Source organism: Eurosta solidaginis, chromosome 3 (assembly GCF_040869045.1).
Source record: "Eurosta solidaginis isolate ZX-2024a chromosome 3, ASM4086904v1, whole genome shotgun sequence".
Classification (NCBI taxonomy): domain Eukaryota; kingdom Metazoa; phylum Arthropoda; class Insecta; order Diptera; family Tephritidae; genus Eurosta; species Eurosta solidaginis.
The window spans coordinates 95,992,606-96,019,333 of NC_090321.1; the positions used below are offsets into that span (position 1 = coordinate 95,992,606).

Genomic DNA, 26,728 nt, shown 5'->3' on the forward strand with positions numbered 1-26,728 from the left:
GAAATAAAATAATAAAAATTGTAATCAAATAAGATAGTATAATGAAAAATGAAATAAAATAATAAAAATTGTAATCAAATAAGATAGAATAATGAAAAATGAAATAAAATAATTAAATTGTAATCAAATAAGATAGAATAATGAAAAATGAAATAAAATAATTAAATTGTAATCAAATAAGATAGAATAATAAAAAATGAAATAAAATAAGAAAAATTGTAATCAAATAAGATATAATAATGAAAAATGAAATAAAATAATAAAAATTGTAATCAAATAAAATAATATAATGAAAAATGAAATAAAATAAGAAAAATTGTAAAAAATAAGATAAAATAAATGAGAATTATAACAAAATAAATTTAATATTTTAAAATAAATTAAATAATATATAAAAAACTCAAATACCATAAAATAAAATGAATTAAACGAAATAAAATAAAACATAATAAAAAGTTACTAAAGTCAAACTTTATATTCTAGATTATTTCACTAAGCTACATATATAACTTTATTTTTATTTTTAAATTTTTAGTTTGCCTGTGAGAGCTATTGAAATTAATTATTTCTGTTGTTACATTTATGTAATTCTTTTCTTTTGTTTTTATAAATAAAATTTATTATAGAATACATACATATTTATGTACATATAAAAATCTTGTGTGTGTCTATATGGTTAGGACTACGGATTGTGATAGGGGTAGATATATGAATGAAGATAGAAAAAGTTAAGATAAAAAAGTGAAGGACGATATGAGAAGGTAAAAGCGAACGATTCAAGGTTCGATTCGAGCTCAAGGCCAGAACAATAATTTTTTTCCAATGATAATTATTGTTATTTTTTAATTTTTCTAAATTTGAAAAATTGTATTTTGTTTTTGGAATAGTAAGTAGACAATTTTTCAGACAACCTGCCATAGCTGTGCAGATAGATCCATTTCGAAAGGTGCTAAGCCTTCATCATCAGTACGCTTTAGGCATGCTGTGCTAACCATTTAGCTATACAGCGGTGGTTTGTTTGACTGGCAAATTTGCTACTTCTATTCCTTTTTACCAGCTTTATTTATTCAGTGTTGCGCCATCTGGTGCAAATCACTGATAATGCTGGATTTTTGTTTATTGTCAATTACTTTGTTTGACATTATTGACAAAAACAATTGGTAAAAGCGAACAAAAAAGAAAAAAGGAGTGGTGAAGGGGCAAAATAATAAGGAGCTGAAATGATTAGGGATTGACCCCTTCCCCTTCGATAGATACACGCAAGTAAATTTTTTAAATATAAACGTCCTTTAATTAAGGGCTATGCACGCCCATAAGGTTTTGTTTTTGTGTTCTTTAGAGACGTCCAAATTTCTTCTACACTGGAGTAACATTTGCAAACCATGAACCTAAAGCTCTCGGTGATTGTATCCCTACTTTCAAAAATATAGAGTCGAAAAGGACATTTTTAGCTATGAGTAATATTATGCTTTTTATTTGGGAAATGAAATATTTACATGTGCAGTTTTTTAAAGAGTTGATATGTATCTAGACCGTGTTCTCTCTCCCTCGCGGGTGTACTGAGTAGAGTCATTTGGATCTCTTTCGAATTCATGATCATCTTCAACGATATCTACGTCCTCTGCCATACCAGCTTTTGCCATGATGTTGTGCAATATGACGCAGCTCGTAATAATAGCAGCAGCTGTTTCGTGAGAATAATGTAGCACTCGATGCTTAAGCAAGCACCTAAAACGCGACTTCACAACACCAAATCCTCTTTCTATACAATTTCTTCCAGATGCATGTATCTTATTAAACTTCCGTTCTTTCGTGGTACTTGGGTTTGCAACTGGTGTGAGAAGCCATGGTTCCAAAGGGTATCCTTGATCTCCAATGAGCCATGATTCCCTTTGGTTGGAAGTAGAACTGGCGTTATGCTTGCGTATCAAATACTCGCGTAGGTCAGACGTTGCCCATATGCCTGAGTCATGTGTCGCTCCTGGAAAGTTGGCATTTAGAAATGTAAAACGCAAGCGATGATCGCATACCTTAAAATAATTAAATTTAATAAATTGTAAATATTTTTAACAAAAGCAGAAAATACCGCTTCAACATTAATGCTGTAGTAGCCTTTTCGGTTTAGGTATTGGCTTAACGGACGCTCCACATTGTTTGAAGGCGGAGCAACAATGGCAATGTGGGTGCAATCAATTGCACCTATTGTACTTTTTATGCCGAATTTCCGGAAAAACCTTAAATAGTACAAAGATTTTCGTTATAGATTTATCTGAAAAATTTCATTAGCACGCATACCCTGTTTTAACAATATTCTCTTCTTCGACTGTGCGGGGAAACTCGATTTCACTGCCCTTAACTCTCACAATTAGGTTTGCCACAGATTTCAAACTTCTGGAAAAAGAAGCCTGGCTCATAGGCATAGTGTAATTGTTGCCCACGCATGTTTGGTACGATCCATTAGCAAAGAAGTTCAATACCGATAGAATACGGATCGTTATTGGCAAGGAGGTTTGTTGATCATCGTGCGGTTCCAAGTCATCAATAAGGCGACGGCACAAAGAACGGGTCAAACGGAAATGTTGAACGAACACATTTTCACTTAAGGCAAATGGATTGCTGGCATCTCTCAGGGATTTTAAGTACCTCGAGCGATCTCTATTTTCCTCATTTTCCTCATCTTCACACAATAACAGCAAAAGTAATAAGTCTTCTTCCATTTTAATTCAGACACAAACACGCAATAATGCAATTTTTAGCGCAAATTTGAATTGTCAAGAGGGTTTAAGATATTGACAACTTGTCAATCAAAGAGCTTTTTATATTTGACACAGAATAGAAAATACTTGATAAATAATCAAACTTGACAAATAAGCAAGATGGTGAATTTGTCAAGTGCACAGAATAGGCCTGTTAGTCTTATGTAGTGCTTATGCGCTTATGCCCACAGAACTATTAAGCGAGGTGGGAAATGCCTTTTTACAGAAAAAAGGGCTAAATCTATAAAATGTGTTTGATTCACAGTATAAAAGCCTTCCGCGATTTACAACCAGATTGACTGAATTTTGTGTGTGTTAGTGCAGTCGGGTGGCTTCGTGACACACGTATTTGTTGTCGGCTACACGTTGATGAAAATCAAAAATTTTTGATTTTTTCATTTGACGCTAGCTTATTTGATAGTCGCGGGGTGTGATTGACAAAACGCAGAGTTGTATTTAGTTTGTGTCGACATTCAAAATGAACAAGTGCGCGGAAGAACAGCAATTCATATTACAATGTATTGAAAATTATCAATGTTTGGCAGCTTTATGGAATATAAAGCTTTTATTATTATTTAATAAAATTTTTATTAATTTTTTTATTATTTAATAAAACTGCTGTAGTTGCAAGTAAAAAAAGTCATCATCCGATGACGACATATTCATGTCCGAACGCTACGGTTTCTCAATGCAAATGTTGATTGATGGCTTTTTATTTGATAGTTGCGGGGCAAGCGTCAAATACCCGACACGCACACATACAAAAATTCAGTCAATCTGGTTGTAAATCGCGGAAGGCTTTAATATTTGCATAAACACCAAAAAGGTTCGTTGAGTTCGGAATTCCGTCTACATTGTTTCAGAAGAAAAGGTTTGTAAAGAATCGAAGTTCGCGAGGAAACAATAAATTTCAGTTTGTTCAGAAGAAATGGACCTGCAATCGGCCCATGCCCTTAATTGAAAGTCGATGCTTCAGTTAGTATAGGAAAACGAGATCTTTGTTAACTCAAAGGTAATTGGCTAACTGAAGACGGTGAAAACTTCAGACAAAATTCTCAAAAGATGGTATAAGAATCGCAATAAACAAGGAAACAAGGCTAGAAACTGTAGTATGTCATCTATATTTCATTACCTGTTTCGCACATATCATTTTATGGATTCAGTATATTTGAGTGCACCTTATAATTTGTTTAAAGATTTTTTGACAGCAGCTGCAAAATACAACTCTGTGCTCATTCTCTTTGTTCTTTTCATCTTCTCTGCAGACGAGAATTTGTTAAGAAGCGTACGTTTTGGTAACATGTATATTAATGAATATCGTAGTTGAAAATCATTACTAATCCCGTGAATAATTTGATAAAAAGGTAGAATTTAGTGATCCCAATCTTGTAATATGAAGAAATGTTGTGTTAAATAGTAACCTCCTCAAAATCGTGATAGTTTTTGAGTTTTCGCATGATTGTGAAATGAGTAACAGATGGGGGAATCTAATAGTAAAAGGAGCACAGGCGTTCTAGTTTTTCTCAGATACTATTAAACATGCGTCGGTGTGGTATCGACTACCAGAAACAACCATAAACTATACCATCGTAATAGCATTTATTTGCAATGTGTAGAAAATTACAGTTTATAAAAAGACTCTTACTAAGCGCTCATAAAAAAATACAATTATAGAAGAATGTCAATTGTTTCTATATATTAACTAAGAATTTTATTTGTTTCCTTTGTAGTTTTTGCACATGTTAATACTTAATTTTGACGTTGAATTCAATCATCACAAGTGCATATCACAACTGCCATTAATGCTCTTACAAACGTCGGTTTCTTATTGAAACACAGGAAGTCATTTACATTAGCAAAAAAGTTCTTGGGCGTATAATTACTCGCTATAACATAAAGAATTTGTTCTATAAAAACTGTGTTGACGCCAGCCTCATGATGTCTTCTAGTTCACAAACAGCTGAACAAAACTCAGCAGATCCACCAGCAGCTAAGAAACGTAAGCTGCTTGAGTCTATCGGCGGGGTTACAAACCAAAGCACCCCCACCAAGGGCTCCAAAAATAACAATAAAAACAACGCGGACAACGGTGACGGTGATAGTCACAATAACGAATGTGGTGTAGAAGGAAACGACGTTGACGTCTCCATTGATGAAGCCGGTGAAACGGCGTTAACACCAAAAGTAAACGTGCCATCTCACTCGATTTCAATAAATGATGGCGATGGTAATGGTAATAGAGTTGGCTCTTTTACTTCTAATCGCGGTTTCACTGGTGGGAAAAGTAGCAATGGCAATAACATTGTTAAAGATAGCGGCAGCAGTACGTTGCCAGCAGTGAAGAAAGGAAGCGGTCAAAGTAGTCACCAAAGCGAAGTTCCTGCTTCTGAATTGTGTGAAAGCGTAGTGACCAAAAAAGTTAAAACTGAAGAGTCAGAAAATTTGGTAAAGTTGCAAGAAAATTCGAAAGTGAGTATTTTGGCAACAACTTCAGCATCAGTTAGTGCAGCAAACGCCAACGTTAATAAAGCAAACTCAAACGTTAGTCGGACAAGTACGGGAGTTGTGCACGAAGGAAGTAATCAAATGGCTGGCGGTAATCAAACTACCAATTTTGGTTCGCGCGGCGCATCAGATATAGATGAATCGCTATACTCCCGCCAACTGTATGTACTTGGTCATGATGCAATGCGTCGCATGGCAAACTCGGACATATTGTTGTCTGGCCTTGGCGGTTTGGGCCTGGAAATAGCCAAGAACGTAATTTTGGGCGGCGTGAAATCGATCACACTGCATGACAAAGCAAATTGCACTGTGAGTACAAATAAAAAAATATGTAGATATATGTAATTGGTTAACGTGAGTTATGTATGTATAATTAAACTGTTTTTCTATTTTGATATTGAGTTGCCTTAAAAAAACGATATTGACGTTGAAAAATCAATAGCAACTTCTCCATTTTGCCTTTTCCATCCATTGCAAAGAAATAATTCACTTTTGATTATTGTTATTTATTCTTGGCCTATTAATTTGTTTATGATAACTGATATACATGCCTGAAATTTCTGAAGCATTTTCGCTTCTTTAAAAAGGGGGTGATTCTTTACTTTAGCTCACAAAAAAAAAGGCTTTACTTTTCCGCAGTTCACTGCTTTGCTTGAAATCGTAGAAAGATATATCTGTATATATCTCCAGTTTTACCGTCGAAACTCCAAAAATATATCCCTTAAAAGAAATTTAGGTTGTTTTAAAATATATATACATAAGCACATATGCACGCACATGCATGTAGAAGGGTGCAATGGCTTTTTGAAGAATTGGAAGTAAAAATAAAGCTTTTTATTTGTAAATGAATTGCTTAAAATGTAAAGAATGACCTCTATTTACGTCTACTTGTTTGGCATTGGGCAAAATTAATCAAATTATCTGCTTATATGAAGTTTTCTACAATTTAACTAAATGAAATTTAGCAAAAGCGAAAAATAAACGAAAGGCAATCTGATGATTCATTGCTACCAACGTTGTGATGGTTGCCAATCAGGTTAGAATGAGATGAACAGGCGGATTAACAGAGTCATCCATCTTGTCTAATATGCAAGAGTGATGCAGATGCTCCCATGTTTTGCTGATGGTTTTTTTTACGCGGGTTGCTAAATAGACTGGTGTATGAGATATTAGCCGCGTTTTTTTACACGTATATACGTCTACGTTTACGCGTAAAAAACGCTTTGTCATTGGTGATGTTTGTCGTATCGCTGTAGTCGTATCCCTAACGTAACCCTATACGATACATTGTGATCGATTAATGGAAAACGCAAAAAATTACGAACATATTCCACAAAAAATAAGTCTCTTAGTCATAACGTAGCCAAAATAATGAATAAAATCTACAAAAAGTTATTAAATTAACCAACTCAAATATTTTTAGGTTATGGATATGGCGAAAAACCAATTGGTTGGCTACGACACGGTTAAGACCTTAGCGTTACAATATGGCACCAATAATCGATTACATTGATTCCCATAAGGTTGGTCGAATCAGCTGTTATAAGGTTACCGATACGGTTACCGATAACGCACCAATGTCCACACTTAGGTATTGCTTAGGAGCCCCATGTGGAGGCAACTAGCTATAGAACATGTACCGAAAAACGGAGATACAAACCTCTGTAGGACATAGTTTATAAGCTATAGCTGAATCGGTTGCGGTGAATAGTGGACACACACCATTTGTAGAGGTGAAACATATGTAGGCATATATTTCATTTGCATCTGAGTATAATGCGTATTGAAATTTAGGAGTACTAATTTCCTGCGCAGCAATTTCAGAATAGTAGATAAAGTGGCTTAGCAGTCCATATAAAGATTAAGCGTAAGCGTATATAGGAGTAAAAAAACACAGCCAATTTTTTGTTTATAAATCATTTGCAAGGAAGGGAACGTACCCATACTACGTGACCCATTTTCTACAACTTTTTATCCCCTTCCCCCCTTCGGTGACCTACGATAGTATATTTAAGATCCCTCCCCCTTTAGTTTTCAGTATGATTTGAAATTATTTTTTTGCTAATTTGAAAAAAAAAAAAAAAAAAAAATTATTTGATTTATATTTGTTTTTATTAATTCGGCACCCGCGGGTTACGCGAAGCGTGCGTGCATAATATTAAGAAGAAACAAGTAAATGTGTCTAAGTTCGGGTGTAAACGAACATTATATTCTCAGCGTGAGCTTCAATTGTACATTTCATTTCAGATAAATAACCATTCTACATAACACGTGGCACCGCCCAGCTTTTCGTTGTGGTTTCCAGTTGATAATTTGTTTTTTAATTTACTTTTGTATTCTAGTCTGTAAGGTTATTCTAATCATAGACTGAATATATTATACATTATACATTATAAAAGAAAAATGTCTCCCCATTTCACCTTACAGTAAAACTTGACAAGTGAAATATCATTGATTCAAAACTATTTTTTTGCTAATTTATAGCACCCTCTTAAACTTGTTTTTTATCTTAGTTGCCGTGATCTTTAACCGATCCCGTCCAATTTTACTAAAAATATTTTCTGTTATAAGGAAAATATGTGTACACAATTTCATTACGATGTGTTATGCCCCTATTACCGTTTACAACTCAACTCTTGTTGGGTGGAAATTTCTCAACCTCTCAAAAAAAAAAAAAATGTCGGTTGAGTTGTCTAGTCTAACAACTTTTTGTGGCATTACCGTTTACAACCTTGTGTTGGTGTAGTTGTCAAAGACGTCGAAATCTTACAACTGATTACTAGCAGTTGTCTCATACAATTTTGCAGTTGCTTTGAAAAAATGTTACGTTTTAGAAGACGGCTCACCACCTAATTTTTAGCAAAAATTTTCAAAGTTGGTAACAAAAGACACGTTTCGACCTCCGATTTAAGAATCCGAAAACAAAAATTAAAAATTTTTTTTCTGTCATATCAATCCGGTTCAAATTTCCATGTGGTTGTATTTTGCCAGACTTTTTGTACACACTAATGCAGAAAGGCGTTGGATCCACCCAGGGTTATTTTTACAAATCACGGCCAAAGACCGCCAACGCAGAAAAATATTCTGTGCAAAAAATCGGGCCTCATATTTCGGACCCTCGGGCCATTTTGTGGGTTTTTGTAAATATTTTTCGACAGAAATAAAATTTTTAATTTCCGCTTTCGGATCCTAAAAATGGAGACCAAAACGCGCCTTTTGATACCACCTTTGATAAGAGTTAGATGGTACATGGGCTCAAAAAAAGTTACCAAAAAAAAAAAACAAAAAATTTAAAGCCGGTATTTAAACTTTTTTAATCAAAAAATAATCAACAATTCTGTACACATTTATAGAAAAAACAACGTTTAAACGAAGGATTACATTGAATAACTTTTTGACTTTATGGAGCGATATTCCGAAGTCGGACGAGGCTGGCCGCAGTTCGCATGCAGCCAATATAGGTGAAATTATGCGAACGTGACTCCCATTGATACTAATCACTACTCCTGCGATCCCCCAGCGTACGGGGTCCGAATATACCCACGGTAGGTATGCCTGTCGTAAGAGGCGACTAAAATACCAGATTCAAGGGGCTGTGTAGCGCAACCCTTCAGGTTGCCAGCGCAATATATAGCTTCTCCAAACCCAATTGTCAACCTCACCTATCCGCGGCGAATCCTGTTTCACTAACAGACGAGGCTCTGGCGACCCCAAGCTCCTCATGGAACTTGGGGGTAGGGAGGAGGGATGGCCTGAAGGTTTAATGTGGCCACATAAATCGTTCCCGAGATGGTCGGGCTAGCACCTTAATGGTGCTGTGTTACCGGAGCTTGCCAGATCTGTATCCGGCAAAGGACCATCACATCGATAACACTCCCCAAAGCCTTCGGGGAGCAACCTTATCGCTACAACAACACTACTCCTGGGAATCCTCTTTTAGAGTAAAATACAATTTTTCCTCTTTGGGTTTTAATCCCCTTCGCACAAATATGCTCCTCAATAATATGTAAAACCAATCCAACTCCAAAATCATTTTTGATAGCTGCCATCACCAAGAAGTATGAGTGTGGCGCATAATTTTAAAATAGGGGTTCAGCCTTCCCTCGAAAGCGTTTGCGGAAATGGCCCTTAATTTTGTTTAGTAATGAGCAAAATGCTTCCTTTCAAATCTGCAAAATAACTTCATTTGAAGCTCATCTTTTGTCAAATTAAACATTTTCTTACTTGGTGCTTGGTAGTTCCAAGGGATTGGAATGAATGTTTTCCGTATTAGCGGCATGTCAATTGCCAACATTTTCGCTATTATAAAATAGATTTCATATCATTTAATATCTTGTAATACAAAATCACTTTTGCAAATGCTTATATTTCCGCCACAAATTGATCAGCTGTTCATTTATCTGTCAAATCATCACTTTCCTAGGTTGCCAACACCAATTCAACTTCAACTGAAATAAGTTGTAATTCGTAACACCAAACAGGAGTTGAGTTCTCTGAAAGTTGAGTTGTTTTGATTACAACCCAACTAAGTTGAGTTGTACACCGTAATAGAGGCATTAATTTTTTTTTTTATAACTCCCGAAACATAGAAAATTGCTTAGTCATAAACACACATTAGTGTTATAATTCAATTTACAAAGTAAAATTATATTGATACAAAGCTCTTTTTCGCTACGATATAACTTATTATTTTCGTCTACGACCCTTTTAAAAATCGTTTATATAAAAGTGGGTGTGGTCTTAAACCCATCGTCCATTTTTTCTAAAAATTATTCTTGCTATAGGAAAAATTTGTGAACCCAATTTTAATACGATCCGTTAATTTTTCTTCGAGTTATGATTCCCGAAACATAGAAAATTACTTAGTCATAAAATGGGCGGTGATTATTCTTCCAATACCCTTTTGAAAATCTTTTATATAAAAGTGGGCGTGGTCCTTAACCGATTTCGTTAATTTTTCTTCAAAGCATTCCTTATAGTAAAGGAAACCTCTCTGCCGAATTTTGTTACGATAGGTTTAACCATTTTTGATTTATGATTTATAATATTTGTAAATCTGGTTTTATCACAAGTGGGCGGTGCCACGCCCATTTAACAACTTTTTTTCAAATTTTTATCAAGAGTCTCAATATCAGTCCACACGGCAAATTTCAACATTCTAGGTGTATTATTTACTAAATATCAGGTTTTTTGTGTTTTCCAAAATGTTATGTATATAAAAAGTGGGCGTGGTTATCAGATTTCGCTCATTTTCAACACCAATCTATCCTGGGTCCAGGTAAGCTCGTGTATCAAATTTGGTGAAGATATATCAATATTTACTCAAGTTATCGTGTTAACGGACAGACGGACGGACATGGCTCAATCAAATTTTTTTTTTCGATGCTGATGATTTTGATATATGCAAGTCTATATCTATCTCGATTCCTTTATACCTGGACAGCCAACCGTTATCTAATCAAATTTAATATACTCTGTGTGCAAAGCACGCTGAGTATAAAAATGTATTTAAAAAAATATTCGAACAACTAAATTTAGAAAGTCGTTTTCTGTTTGATTTCATTTCATCTAACTCAAATTAAACGAATACGCTTCCAGCATCAAGCCACTGGGATACATCGTAGATTACGGGAGCAGTAGCATCAGGAGTTTCCTCAGACGTGAATATTTTTTCTTCGTCGTCCACTTCATTACCGTGCATGTTTTTCTGATGATTTTTCATGGAAATTTTTGACTAGTGCTAACTATTACAATAAAAAGATTTCAAAAATATTAGAAAATAACACTTTTACTTTAAATAAAATGCACACTTAAACTGATAGGCGCATAGTCATAGTCATAATAAAATAAGTTTTTAATTTAATTGCAGGTTTTTGGCATAATTTTCTATGAGAGAAAAAGCTGCACCTAAATTTAAAACCTATTTTATTTTGACTATGAGTATGCGCCATTGAGTACAAAACCTGTCAGCTTTAAGTCAGCTGATATCACAACACATGTGCGTCACTATTGCCACCTGTGAGTTAGAATCGCAGAACGCCGCGCGCTATAATTTAAATGTTTTTGGAAAAATTGCAAGATTTTCTAGACTGCGTGACAAAGTCTAAATCCCTCCCCTCCCCCTTGTGACCAGCTGTAATACTTAAAGACATCCCCACTCCCCCCTAAAGGGGTCACGTAGTTTGGGTACGTTCCCTAAACGTAATATAATCGATACTGCCCTTGCTTAAAAACTTCAATGTAAGCTTATAACAAATTGGTTATAACAAAATTGCTTTTTTAAACGATTATTTTTATTATTTAAATAATTTATGCATATAATATATGTACACAGTTACACTACAAACGGAAATTGATAGTGAGACCTATCATAGTGTATGGAGCAGTTGCGTGGGCATCAAGGACAACCATGGTGGCCGTACGAAAATCACTCACGAAGCTTCAACGCTTAGCATGTATCTGCATTACGGGAGCCATGCGAACATTCCCGACGGCGGCAATAGAGGTGCTGCTTGAGTTAACGCCTCTACATATAATAATTGAGCAGACAGCCAGGAGTACTTTAGTAAACATAGCTAAAGAGGGATGTGGTAGGGGCAAAGTGATACAGTCACGGAGCATGGCGAAGCTGCAGGAGCAGATCCCACTTATCCAACTTCCCAGAGATGATACGAGGAAGATAATTAAGTTTGAGAAGTGCTTCAAAATAGAGCTGGGGAACAAATGTACGTGGGACACCTCCAGGATTGAGCGCTTTACCAGGAAGACACTATAATATGGTACATCGGTGGCCCTAAGACACCGGAGGGCATAGGGCGGGAATCTTGGGCCCCGAACCAAAATATCCCCACCACTCGGAAAATATCCCAACATTTTCCAAGCCGAAGTTGTCGCCATAAGCCGGTGTGCAGAGATAAATTTACAGCGGGGATATACCAATTGAAAATCGCTATACTCAGCGACAGTCAAGATGCGCTCAAGGCATTATCTTCAGTTGAGATTAAATAATCAACAGTCCTTGAGTGCGTAGAGAGGTTAAACAGTTTAGGAGTTAATAACACCATCCGTCTAGCATGGGTACCTGGACACAGAGGAGTAGATGGTAACGAGCGAGCGGACGAGCTTGCCAAGTTGGCAGTGGCCGAAAAGCCAATAGGACCCGAGCCTACGGTGCCAATAGGGTCACATACAATAAGGGACGAGTTTAGACAAAAGGAGGCGTGCCTTAGAGAACAACGCTGGCGCGAAAGTCCAGGACTTCGGCACGCAAAGGCAATAATAGGAGGGTACAACTCAAAGCGATATAAGGCTATGATTAACCTCCAAAAAAGTAGCCTTAGGATTTTAACAGGTATACTCATAGGTCACTGTAGGCTAAAGAGCCATATGCATAAATTGGGCATATCTCTGTCGATTCTGTGATTTTGAAAATGAGTCTGCAGAACACATCCTGAAGGATGCAGTCGCGAGACGAAGACTTAGGATCCTAGGATCATCGAAATTAGAAAATAGTCACATACACTCTCTGATGCCGAGAACCATTCTGGATTTTCTCAGAGAACTCGGGTTGGATGAGGTGTTGTAAAGATAATGAGGTCACAATAGACCAATAGGTCGCATCTATTTATCTATCTATCTACAGTCGGAAATTATTAGAACAAGATGAAAAAAGTTGTTTTTGTCAGTTTATCGTATCATTTATTAAAATATTATCATCAACATATTCGCAGCAGTTTTGCACACTCAACTTAGTTCTATGATCCGAAGACATTTTTAATGAATTTTACTGAAAGTTTCATAAAAATTTATAAGAAATCACTGAATATTTTACTTTACGCACTTTTCATGAAAATGTCCAACTTTTGCTTTGATTACTGCAGCGCACAATTTCAGCATTCTTTCGAAGAGTCTTTGAAGTGTTTCATGTGGAATATTATTCCACGCTCCGTTTAAACAATCCCAGAGGTCAGGAAGGCTTGTTGGCTTTAGATTTCTCAAACGACGATCCGACTCTTCCCACAATAGCTCGATGGGATTTTGGTGGCCACTCCATTGTATCAAGAGGGGCGTTCCATTGAGTTATCGAGCTCTGGCTCACGATCACATCTCATTTGAACGATCTGGATCAACTTATTGAGAGCTGGTAGCACTTATATAAAACATCTGGGCGCGTATTACGTGTTATGATCAGTGAATGAAACTCATTTTCACACTTTTCCTAAAACGAGTACTATTTGTTACTAGTTTAAATATGCCATTAATTCGATCCACCATTTCAGAGCTATTGGGATTTAAAAATGAGTTTCGATCACGGATCTTAACACGTAATGCGGGCCCAGTTTTGTTGAAAATAAAAAGAAACGTACACAAAAATTTAAGATACTGATAGAATTATTAACATTTAAATAGTTTCGCACGTAAACAAATTATTTATTTTCCTTACACTTTCTTCAAGTTGGAAGAAATAACCGTGTTATTGCTTTTAATTATGGCGAAACCTTTTATGCATACACATATGTACACATATTTATTTCAGTGCTACCATGGCTCAACTATATGGTTGGCTCATCTCATGAGCTGATTTTATTTATGTCAGAAGGACATGGCAAACTCAAAATGAAACCAACACATCGACAACATTTTTTTCGCTTCCCAAGGCAGTCGGTTCTATGTACCGGAGCGACTCGGGATTTTTCCTGACCAAGGACTATCATTTCAGTGTAACCCCATTTAATTTGTTGCGTCCCTCCCACAAATTGTCATCCTCCCAGCAACTCCTCGCAGCGGGACTGCGCCATACTCTATTGCTCCAAGAAGGTATCGAACCCAATCCGGGTCCGTCTCCTGATTCCGGTCCTGAGAAATGGTTTGGCTGCGTTTGCTGGAAAAGAATCTTTTTAGGACGGTCATACTCTTGTGAGTGTGTCACGTGCAAGGGATGGTTACATCGGACAGGTTGTTCTGGGCTAGATCCCAAAACCAGACGTCCTCGTAACTTTTATAAATCTTTCGTGGCTCCTTGCTGTTCACGCCCAAGGGCGTCCCGTAGGCTGCGCCTTAGGGCACCCCCACTACCTTCCAGCAGCTCTGCTGCTCAGCAAGCCACAGCAAGTACCCGCTGCTGCTCGCGTCCTACGGCGCCACCAACTCATACGGCCGCTCCCACTCATAACTACAATGTCCGTAGTAGAGCGGGTAGCTACGCCGAGTATCAGCCCCCGCCCGTCTTGTTGTTGTTGTTGTTGTTGTTGTAGCGATTAGTTACTCCCCGAAGGCTTTGGGGAGTGTTATCGATGTGATGGTCCTTTGTCGGATACAGATCCGATACGCTCCGGTAACACAGCACCATTAAGGTGCTGGCCCGACCATCTCGGGAACGATTTATATGGCCACATTAAACCTTCAGGCCATCCCTCCCTCCCCACCCCCCCAAGTTCCATGAGGAGCTTGGGGTCGCCAGAGCCTCGTCTGTTAGTGAAACGGGATTCGCCGCTAGAAGGTGAGGTTGACAATTGGGTTGGAGAAGCTATATATTGCGCTACACAACCCCTTGAATCCCAACCCCGCCCCGTCTTCTTCCCCTTCTTTTCCGGCAACAATCGTGTAGGTCAGGGAAACAGAATCTTAGTCCCTACCACCTTTTGCACCGTTTGCCAGCACAGAATATATATGTTTGCCACTTTCCTAGATGTTCTGGTCTCCGCGACGGGAACCCCCCGACGGGCTTCATTGCGCCATGTTGCCAGGCCGCAAACCCAAATACACCGGGTACCCCAGGGCCACCACAGCAATTGCATCCTAGCCTTTCACAACCCAGGCGTAGTCACCCGTCACTCCTGGAGTGACGACGTCTCTCCGCTGCACTTCAGAATTCTGCAGTTAAACTAATGGATTAACTGGCAAGATCACGGAGATAGTCGATTCCAACAGACATGCACATAAACATAAATTCAGCGCGTCACCAATTACCATCACCACCAAAGAGGTTGAGGATGCCATCGGTCATGCTATACCATCCAAAGCAGTGTGCCCAGACGGCATAGCCATGCCGATGCTTAAAAGCCTAGGGAAAGAGGGTTTCAAATATTTAGCGCATGTCTTCAACCTGTCTCTTTCCACCTTTGTCATTCCCGAAAAATGGAAAATGGCCGAGGTGGTCCCGCTACTAAAGCCTGGGGAACCAGCTAACATAGGAGAGTTGTTGTTGTTGTTGTAGCAAATAACCCCGACCGATCGCAAATTGTCATCAATATCCTCTAACGGGAGTCCAAGGAAACTTGCCGTTTCAACAGGGGTGGACCATAAGGAAAGGGGTGTTAGAGGCGTTGGTTCCACATTACAATTGAAGAGATGGTTGGTGTCATGTGGGGACACATTGCAAGCGGGGCATACATTTTGTATGTCGGGGTTGATTCTGGATAGGTAAGAGTTTAACCTGTTACAGTATCCAGAACGAAGTTGCGCAAGAGTGACACGCGTTTCCCTGGGGAGTATGCGTTCCTCTTCCGCGAGTTTTGGATAATTTTCGTTAAGTACTGGATTCACCGAGCAATTCCCGACATAAAGGTCCGACGCCTGTTTATGGAGTTCACCAAGGACCTGCTTGTGTTTTTTCACTTCATACGGCTGGGTTCTCAGGTGCCGTATTTCCTCAAAATGCTCACGGAGATGACTCCTTAAGCCCCTAGGAGGTGCTGGTTCATCAATCAGATGTCTGTTGGGATGCCCAGGTTTCTGGGTATTCAACAGGAACTGTTTGGTCAGCATCTCATTTCTCTCCCTGGTGGGGATAATTCTCGCCTCATTATGCAGATGGTGTTCTGGGGACATAAGAAGACAGCCCGTGGCAATTCTGAGAGCAGTATTTTGGCAGGCCTGTGTTGTTGTTGTTGTTGTAGCAATGCTCGCCCCACCTAATAGCCGCGACCGATCACAAATTGTCATCAATATCCTCTAACGGGAGTCAAAGGAAACTTGCCGTTTCAACAGGGGTGGACCATAAGGAAAGGGGTGTTAGAGGCGTTGGTTCCACATTACAATTAAAGAGATGGTTGGTGTCATGTGGGGACACATTGCAAGCAGGGCATACATTTTGTATGTCGGGGTTGATTCTGGATAGGTAAGAGTTCAACCTGTTACAGTATCCAGAACGAAGTTGAGCAAGAGTGACACGCGTTTCCCTGGGGAGTATGCGTTCCTCTTCTGCGAGTTCTGGATATTTTTCTTCAAGTACTGGATTCACCGGGCAATTCCCGACATAAAGGTCCGACGCCTGTCTATGGAGTTCACCAAGGACCTGCTTGTGTTTTTCCGCTTCATACGGCTGGGTTCTCAGGTGCCGTATTTCCTCAAAATGCTTACGGAGATGACTCCTTAGGCCCCTAGGCGGTGCTGGTTCGTCAATCAGATGTCTGTTGGGATTCCCAGGTTTCTGGGTATTCAACAGAAACTGTTTGGTCAGCATCTCATTTCTTTCCCTGATGGGGAGTATTCTCGCCTCATTATGCAGATGGTGTTCTGGGGACATAAGAAGACAGCCCGTGGCGATTCTGAGAGCAGTATTTTGGCAGGCCTGTAGTTTCTTCCAGTGGGTGGTTTTTAGGCTTGGCGACCATATGGGTGACGCGTAGCACGTAATCGGCTGGCTAATTGCTTTGTATGTGGTCAAGAGCGTTTCTTTATCTTTTCCCCAGGTACTGCCAGCAAGGGATTTGAGGATTTTATTACGGCTCTGAATTCTTGGAACAATTGCGGTTGCGTGCGCACCAAAATGTAGATCCTGATCAAACGTCACACCCAATGTGCGTGTCTATTGGCTCTCCGTCTATCTTTGTCGACCGTAGGATGCATTATATATTGACGGCAGAAAGCGCTCGCGCATTTTTTCGCATCCGACAGCACCTTATCGCCAAAGGCGATGGAAACTTTGTCTTTGTGCTTAGTCGGATTCGATAGGGACTTTACGGTGGACCAAAGTTTACCTACACCGGTAGAGAGGTTACAACCTCTTAGGTGCTCTTCCCATTTCGCCCGCTTGTGTTCGTCCACAAGCAATCTGATGCGTTGGTTTATATCCCCTATTTGGGGGTCGCCTGGATCAAGCTGTCTTATAAGGTCGCGTTCCCTCGCTAAGCCCGCGGCCTCCCCCGGGAAGTGGGCCGGATTTCGGGAATTCTCCCGGCGGGAATGAAATGTGCCGAGGCGGATTCAATGACCTTACGGAAGGCACGCTCCCCTTGGCGGGCATCAGTCGGGATAGGGAGGGCAGCAAAGCTGCTGTCTGTTGCAGATTTATATTCTTTCCACTTTCCTTTTTTGAAGTTTATGAAAGTGCGTTTTTCGGTGACGATGAAGTCGGCGGTACGCTCGAACGAAATAAGTATGGGCAGGTGGTCGGATGCCAATGTTACCATCGGCTGCCAGTTGACGCAGTTTACGAGTTCTGCGCTCACGATTGAGATATCTGGCGAGCTATGACAGCTTCCTACCATACGTGTGGGGGCGTCTCCGTTTATTGTGCAGAACGTCGTTTCGTCTATTTGATCCGCCAACATCTCACCCCTACTGTCCGCCCGCAAGTTTGAATGCCATAGGTCGTGATGGGCATTGAAATCGCCTAAGATAATGCGATTGTTGCCAGTGAGTAAGGCCTCGATATTAGGGCGGTATCCACTGGGGCAACAGGTGACAGGAGGGATGTAGATGTTGATGATTTCTAGATTTGCATCGCCTGACCGGACAGATAGGCCTTGACGTTCTAAGACATTGTCACTGCGGTCGATGCCAGGATCAAATATATGATATTGCACAGAGTGGTGTATAATAAACGCTAGGCCGCCTCCATTTCCGCTCTCGGGGTCTTTCCTGTGGACATTATAACCAGAGCAGGTCTGCAATGCAGATCTTGCTGTGAGTTTAGTCTCTTGAATCGCAGCAATGCGGATGTTGTGCCGCTTCATGAAATCGACTATCTCCATAATCTTCCCAGTTAGTCCATTACAGTTGAACTGCAGAATTCTGAAGTGCATGAGGGGTGACGCCGCCACTAGGGGTAAGTGAGGGGTGACTACGCCTAGGTTGTGGAAGGCCAGGACGCAATTGCTGTTGTGGCCTTGGGACTGGGCGCCCTTGGGCAAGCATTGGGGTACCCGGATGATTTGGGTTTGAGACCTGGCAACATGGCGCGATGAAACCCGTCGAGGGGTTGCCGTCGCGGAGACCAGAACATCTAGGAAAGTGGCACCACCCAAGGCAGGAGCTGCATTGAGCGGATGTCGCAAACCTATATAATCTGTGCTGGCAGACGGTGCAAACGGAGGCAGGGACTAAGAGTCTGTTTCCCTGACCTGCACGATTGCTGCCAGAAAAGAGGGGGGGAGAAGACGGGGGCAGGGGCTGATGCTCAGCATTGCTACCAGCTCTACTACGAAGGTAGTAGTTATGAGTGGTATCAGCTGTTTGAGTTGTTGGCGCCGTGGGGCGCGAGCAGCAGCGGGTACTTGTTGTGGCTTGCTGAGCAGCGAAGCTGCTGGAAGGTAGTGGGGATACGCTTAGGCGTAGACTACGGGACGCCCTTGGGCGTGAGCAGCAAGGAGCCACAAAAGATTTATAAAAGTTACGTGGACGTCGGGTTTTGGGATCAAGCCCAGAACAACTTGTCCGATGCAACCATCCCTTGCACGAGACACACTGAACAGAGTATGACCGTCCTAAAAAGATTCTTTTCTGGCAAATGCAGGAAAACCATTTCTCAGGACCGGGGTCAGGAGACGGACCCGGATTGGGTTCGATACCTTCCCGGAGTAAGAGAATATGTAGCAGTCCTGCTGCAAGGAGCTGCTGAGAGGATGACAATTTGTGGGAGGGACGAAACAAATTAAATGGGGTCACACTGAAATGACAGTCCTTGGTCGGGAAAAATCCCGAGTCGCTCCGGTACATAGAACCGACTGCCTTGGGAAGCGTTGGCAGGCCTGTAGTTTCTTCCAGTGGGTGATTTTTAGGCTTGGCGACCATATGGGTGACGCGTAGCACGTAATCGGCTGGCTAACTGCTTTGTATGTAGTCATGAGCGTTTCTTTATCTTTTCCCCAAGTACTGCCAGCAAGGGATTTGAGGATTTTGTTACGGCTCTGAATTCTCGGAACAATTGCGGCTGCGTGCTCACCAAAATGTAGATCCTGATCAAACGTCACACCCAAGATTTTGGGGTGTAGGACAGTCGGTAGCGTAGTGCCATCGACGTGGATGTTCAAAATGGTCGACATTTGGGGCGTCCATGTTGTAAATAAGGTCGCGGAAGATTTAGTCGGTGATAATGCCAGGTTTCGCGAGGTTAAAAAACTCGAGAGATCAGGAAGGTATCCGTTTATTTCATTGCATAGCGCATCGATCTTTGGGCCTGGGCCTGTGGCCATTATTGTGCAGTCATCGGCGTAGGAAACGATTGTGACTCCTTCCGGTGGTGAAGGTAGCTTAGATATGTAGAAATTAAACAAAAGTGGGGATAGGACACCACCCTGTGGCACCCCTTGTTTAATTCTCCTTGGTTTTGATGTTTCGTTTCTAAATTGCACCAATGACTGCCGACCACCCAGATAATTTGCGGCCGCCCTTTTAAGACATGGGGGAAGGGTAGACCCTTCCAGGTCTTGCAGTAATGAGCCATGGTTGACCGTATCAAAAGCTTTTGATAGGTCTAGCGCTACGAGTACTGTTCTGTGGTGGGGGTATTGATTTAAACCGCAATTTATCTGGGTGCTAATGGCATTTAGCGTGGTGGTAGTGCTATGGAGTTTTCTGAAGCCATGCTGATGAGGGGCTAGCTGCAAATTTGCTTGGAAATAAGAGAGCAAAATGGCTTCAAGCGTCTTTGCCACTGGCGATAGGAGAGATATCGGACGATACGACTCACCTATGTTAGCTGGTTTCCCAGGCTTTAGTAGCGGGACCACCTTGGCCATTTTCCATTTCTCAGGTATGACAAAGGTGGAAAGAGACAGGTTGAAGACATGCGCCAAATATTTGAAACCCTCTTTCCCTAGGCTTTTAAGCATCGGCATGGCTATGCCGTCTGGGCCCACTGCTTTGGATGGTTTAGCACGACCAATGGCGTCCTCAACCTCTTTAGCGGTGATGGTGATTGGTGACGCGCTGAATTTGTGTTTATGTGCGCGTCTATCGGCTCTCCGTCTATCTTTGTCGACCGTAGGATGCATTATATATTGTCGGCAGAAAGCGCTCGCGCATTTTTTCGCGTCCGACAGCACTTTGTCGCCAAAGGCGATGGAAACTTTGTCTTTGTGCTTAGTCGGATTCGATAGGGACTTTACGGTGGACCAAAGTTTACCCACACCGGTAGAGAGGTTACTACCTCTTAGGTGCTCCTCCCATTTCGCCCGCTTGTGTTCATCCACAAGCAATCTGATGCGTTGGTTTATATCCCTTATTTGGGGGTCGCTTGGGTCAAGCTGTCTTATAAGGTCACGTTCTCTCGCTAAGTTTGCGGCCTCCGCGGGGAAGTGGGGCCGGATTTCGGGAATTCTCCCGGCGGGAATGAAATGTGCCGAGGCGGATTTAATGACCTTACGGAAGGCACGATCCCCTTGGCGGGCATCAGCCGGGATAGGAAAGGCAGCAAAGCGGCTGTCTGTAAAGGATTTATATTCTTCCCACTTTCCTTTTTTGAAGTTTATGAAAGTGCGTTTTTCAGTGACGATGAAGTCGGCGGTACGCTCAAGCGAAATAAGTATTGGCAGGTGGTCGGATGCCAATGTTACCATCGGCTGCCAGTTGACGCAGTTTACGAGTTCTGCGCTCACGATTGAGATATCTGGCGAGCTGTGACAGCTTCCTAACATACGCGTGGGGGCGTCTCCGTTTATTGTGCAGAACGTCGTTTCTTCTATTTGATCCGCCAACATCTCACCCCTACTGTCCGCCCGCAAGTTTGAATGCCATAGATCATGATGGGCATTGAAATCGCCTAAGATAATGCGATTGTTGCCAGTGAGTAAGGCCCTGATATTAGGGTGGTATCCACTGGGGCAACAGGTGGCAGGAGGGATGTAGATGTTGATGATTTCTAGGGTTGCATCGCCTGACCGGACAGATAGGCCTTGACGTTCTAAGACATTGTCCCTGCGGTCGATGCCAGGATCAAATATATAATATTGCACAGAGTGGTGTATGATAAACGCGAGACCGCCTCCATTTCCGCTCTTGCGGTCTTTCCTGTGGACATTATACCCAGAGCAGGTCTGCAATGCAGATCTTGCTGTGAGTTTAGTCTCTTGAATCGCAGCAATGCGGATGTTGTGCCGCTTCATGAAATCGACTATCTCCGTAATCTTCCCAGTTAGTCCATTACAGTTTAACTGCAGAATTCTGAAGTGCATAAGGGGAGACGTCGCCACTCTGGGGGTAAGTGACGGGTGACTACGCCTGGGTTGTGGAAGGCCAGGACGCAATTGCTGTTGTAGCCTTGGGACTGGGCGTCCTTGGACAAGCATTGGGGTACCCGGATGATTTGGATTTGCGACCTGGCAACATGTCGCGATGAAACCCGTCGGGGGGTTGCCGTCGCGGAGACCAGAACATCTAGGAAAGTGGCACCACCCAAGGCAGGAGCTGCATTGGGCGGATGTCGCAAACCTATATATTCTGTGCTGGCAGACGGTGCAAACGGAGGTAGGGACTAAGAGTCTGTTTCCCTGAAAGAGGGGGAGGGGGGGAAGACGGGGGCGGGGGCTGATGCTCAGCATTGCTACCAACTCTACTACGAAGGTAGTAGTTATGAGTGGTATCAGCTGTTTGAGTTGTTGGCGCCGTGGGGCGCGCGCAGCAGCGGGTACTTGTTGTGGCTTGCTGAGCAGCGGGGCTGCTGGAAGGTAGTGGGGGGGGGCGCTTAGGCGTAGACTAGATGCCCTTGGGCGTGAACAGCAAGGAGCCACAAAAGATTTATAAAAGTTACGTGGACGTCAAGCCCAGAACAACCTGTCCGATGCAACCATCCCTTGCACGAGACACACTGAACAGAGTATGACCGTCCTAAAAAGATTCTTTTCCGGCAGATGCAGCAAAACCATTTCTCAGGACCGGGGTCAGGAGACGGACCCGGATTGGATTCGATGCCTTCCCGGAGTAAGAGAATATGGAGCAGTCCTGCTGCAAGGAGCTGCTGGGGGGATGACAATTTGTGGGAGGGACGAAACAAATTAGATGGGGTCACACTGAAATGACAGTCCTTGGTCGGGAAAAATCCCGAGTCGCTCCGGTACATAGAACCGACTGCCTTGGGAATGCGAACATAGGAGAGTCATATCGCCCGATATTTCTCCCACCGCCAGTAGCCAAGACGCTTGAAGCCATTTTGCTTCCCTACTTCAAAGCTAATTTGCAGCTAGCCTGTCATCAGCATGGCTTTAGAAAACTCCATAGTACCACCACCGCGCTAAATGCCATTAGCACCCAGATAAATTGTGGTTTAAATCAAAAGCCCCACAATAGAACAGTACTCGTTGCGCTAGACCTATCAAAAGCTTTTGATACGGTCAACCATGGCACGTTACTGCAAGACCTGGAAGGGTCTACCGTTCCCCCATGTCTTAAAAGGTGGACCGGAAGTTATCTGGGTGGTCGGGCGGCATCGCACAGTGGGGGATTTTGGCCATAAATAAATTTAAAATTAAAGTGTTAGTAAATCTAAATTTTTTTTACAGTGATCGACCGGCTACTATAGGATAAGAAAAAAAAATTGTAGAGCATTTCAAATTGCTTAAGGATAAGCGCCACCAGGATCTCAAAGTTGGGCAAAAATGATGCCGTTTTATTTATGACATATAAAACCCCCTCTCTATCTAATTTGTTTGTTAACATAAATATTTTCTTTTTATTATCTATTAGAAAAAGGATCATTCTTGTTGTTATCAATTCAATCTGAATTTCTATGATTTTTCAAAAATTGATAAAAAAATTATGAACATTTTTTTTTAACTTTAAAATCCAAAAAAAAAAAACAAAAAAAAACCTTTCCAAATTTTTTTTATGTTTTGAAACAACATCTTCTTTATAAAATTCCATAATCAGCAAGGAAATCCACTTGCCCGACTTGCTTTAATAAGTTCTCTCCCATTAGACTTAAATTGCATTTGTGTAAGCCCATTTTTTATGCATTATTTGTCATAAAAAAATTTATATATAAAATAAAAGTGTGTACTTCACTATTTCCGTATATTATAGAAAATAGCATGTTTTATGAAGTTCAGAAAAGAAATTGTAAATAACTTTACAACTTTAACTTATTATATTTTTTTACGGAGTAAAAAAAAATTACGAAAAAATGGTAAATTTTTGGCATCAAATAAAAAAAAAATAACAAAAAACACCTCTCCAATTTTTTGATATTTGATAGCCCCAAGTATGGTTTATAAGAAATGAAAGTAAGTTTTAACATTCACTTGCCCGATTGATTTTGGTAGATTTTTTTCGAATGGTGTATTAGCGCGTGTATTCATTAGGCATAGCTTTGGGAAAGAGACATTTCATGTGCAATTGTTTGTTTTTTTTTAACAGCTTACTTATTAACTAATGAAATATTTAATAGAATATGTGCATACATATATTCATACTGACTTTTCTATGTATATTTGTAAGAAAACAAAACAACATCCCAGTAAGCACAATAGAAATAGAAATTTCCGGAGGAGCTACAATAAATTACACAAGTAAAAAAAACTAATTAAAATTTTTGTTAGACATTGTTTTGAAGGTTGCGTTAGAGCAAGTATTTTTTAATATAACCTACCTCAGTGTTTGTTGGGTTGCGGCTAAAAAGAATTTGTGCATTCTACTGTTACTTCATAGGCACAAAATGCATTAGCCAGGGTCGTAAAAAAGTGGGGGCTGTGTTTGGGGGTCAAAACCACTAATGGTTAGTATGTAAAAATAAAGCATTACAATGAGTATCGATGTATAACCGTATACCGCTATCATGATTATTGTTAAGAAGTTGAACAGTAAAGAAAAAATATGAAGGTTTCGTATTTGTATGTTCGTTACTTTTTTGTTCCATCACTTTTATTGTCTTACCCCCCTTTTATTATAAAAAATTCTGTGCTTCTGTCTTATTTTGGTTTTTAGAACGATGTGAAGTGATAAAAGAAAATTTAAAGTGAACGTGTTTATAAAAAGCATATATGTAATACTCCTATATTGCTACAAAAGACTAGGTACATTCCCAAACATCAGAGTGCCGATATATTGCTTTTTAAACGTTTTTGTTTTTGTATTCAATAACCGAATGTACCTAAATTTAAATTTTTTCTTGTCACACTTATGCTGCTACAATCCCAAAAATTTTATAGGCTGTCTTGTTTTGATTTCTAATTCAAAACACATTGCGACCATTTTCTATTAGCAATATAGGAGTATTACATATATGAGTAAAAAGTATAAATTTAATATTATCAAAGCCTTAAACTTGTTAAAAGTAAGTCATTATTATTTTATTTTATTTGTACTTCATAATTTTATTATTTAGTGATTACTTCTGGCTAGCTTGAAAAAATGAAAAGCAATGTGAAGTGAAAATGATGACAAATCATATTAAAAACAAGGCTGCTATTTTACCAAACTTGGAAAAGTTAAATAGTGAAATGAAGTTACTTCATTTCAAGTTAAAAAATATGTGGATTGCTGCTAATAGGGACAAATCAAATTTTTTAAAAAAGTATACTGGCTTTCTCAACACCGACTTTAATTTAACCAAATATGCTATGTTACAATACATTTTACATAGTCACAAAGTGAAGTGAAAGAAAATAAATCTTATACATACATATGTACATATGTATGTATGTATACAGTGCTGTGCAAAACGGAAATTATCCCATGAGCGATTTAGTACATCTCTGACTAAAAATATACAACCAATTTCAAAAAAATTACTACAAAATCATTTTAATTAAATTATAAAAGCAAGTATTTAGAACAGCACTGTACATACGTATATATGTAATTCCAATTTATTGATAATTTTAAACTCGTTTTTTTGCTTTCGTTGTTTAGTTAATCTGTAATTTAACAACGTGAAATTAATAATTTACGGCCACCGTGGTGTGATGGTAGCGTGCTCCGCCTATCACACCGTATGCCCTGGGTTCGCACCCCGGGCAAAGCAACATCAAAATTTTAGAAATAAGGTTTTTCAATTAGAAGAAAATTATTCTAAGCGGGGTCGCCCCTCGGCAGTGTTTGGCAAGCGCTCCGGGTGTATTTCTACCATAAAAAGCTCTCAGTGAAAACTCATCTGCTTCGCAGATGCCGTTCGGAGTCGGCATAAAACATGTAGGTTCCGTCCGGCCAATTTGTAGGGAAAATCAAGAGGAGCACGACGCAAATTGGAAGAGAACCTCGGCGCTAGATCGCCTTACATTTATTTTTATTTTTTAATTGTTTAGTTTATGTTTGATTTCACTTTTTCAGAGTTTATAGTTAAAAGTTTATGTACAGATTGTTACTATTAAATCTTAGGAACCAATGGCAACAGATAATGAAGCTTCCACTTCTAAGCGCGGTCGCCCACATTCGAGCAGTGAATCAGAACGTAAAAAACGAAGACGAGTTGCGGAGCTATGTAGCAATTACAGTTCCGATGTATTGGCAAAAGCTGCTACTCAAAAGTGCCAACTGAAATGCCAATTAAATAATATAGAAATATCCTTTATAAACGGGACTTTAGCCATCCATGTATATCGATTTAGGTTACAGCAGATCAAAATATATGGACATGCGTTTATATAACCTTAAGATGCTGGGTGACAAATTTTACCCAAGTTACGATAAATTAAGGGAAACTAAGACTGACTGTTACCCACCCAACATATCAGTGAGTGAAATCGGCGCAGAAGTAAAGTTACAATCTCTTCTGAACCACACTGTCCAACGTATAATTGAAGGGCAGCGACGTTGAATTGAGATAATTAAGGTTAATGTAAATTACTTATTGTAAATTCTGGGTAAATGCGTTTGATTCCTGTCTAAATGAATGCAGGTTAGTCAACTAATTCAAAGGATGTTTACTGCAGATGGAAAATAACTGTAAATTTCAAAAATTTATGGCTAAAATTTCCAAAAATTATTGCAATAAAAATTCGAACGTTGATTGCTCGGCCAAAAGAACATGTAGAATTTTTTCGAGTATGCAGTCTTGTAACCCGTTTAATTTTAGTATAATAAAGTGCTAAACTTAAGTTCGTAGGAAGTCTCGCTGATTTTTGGCAATTTTTTTTCTGGATCCAAGCGCACTTAGACCCTTTTGGCTCCAAAAATTGTTGCAATAAAATTTCGAACGTTGATTGCTCGGCCAAAGAACATGCAGAATTTTTTCAAGTACGCAGTTTTGTAGCCCGTTTAATTTTAGTATAATAAAGTGTTAAACTTAAGTTCGTAGGAAGTCTCGCTGATTT

The 26,728-nt window shown here is 40.1% G+C and overlaps 2 protein-coding genes across 2 annotated transcripts in view; one reads left to right on the forward strand and one right to left on the reverse strand.

Moving 5' to 3' along the window:
* Positions 1–1,318: 1,318 nt before the first annotated feature.
* Positions 1,319–2,907, reverse strand: LOC137246548 (putative nuclease HARBI1). Its single transcript, XM_067777641.1, has 3 exons — positions 2,296–2,907; positions 2,087–2,234; positions 1,319–2,030 (listed from the first exon to the last, which is right to left on the reverse strand). The coding sequence occupies exons 1-3, from the start codon at positions 2,715–2,717 to the stop codon at positions 1,509–1,511; spliced, it is 1,092 nt and encodes a 363-aa protein (XP_067633742.1). The 5' UTR covers positions 2,718–2,907; the 3' UTR covers positions 1,319–1,508.
* A 1,103-nt stretch (positions 2,908–4,010) lies between these two features.
* Uba1 (ubiquitin-like activating enzyme 1) overlaps positions 4,011–26,728 on the forward strand; it is a 52,115-nt gene continuing 29,397 nt past the window's right edge. Inside the window, exons 1-2 of the mRNA XM_067772831.1 lie at positions 4,011–4,120; positions 4,487–5,570. Of these exons, the coding sequence (XP_067628932.1) occupies positions 4,692–5,570 (879 nt within the window). The 5' untranslated portion in view covers positions 4,011–4,120; positions 4,487–4,691. The remainder of the gene's footprint in view (positions 4,121–4,486; positions 5,571–26,728) is intronic.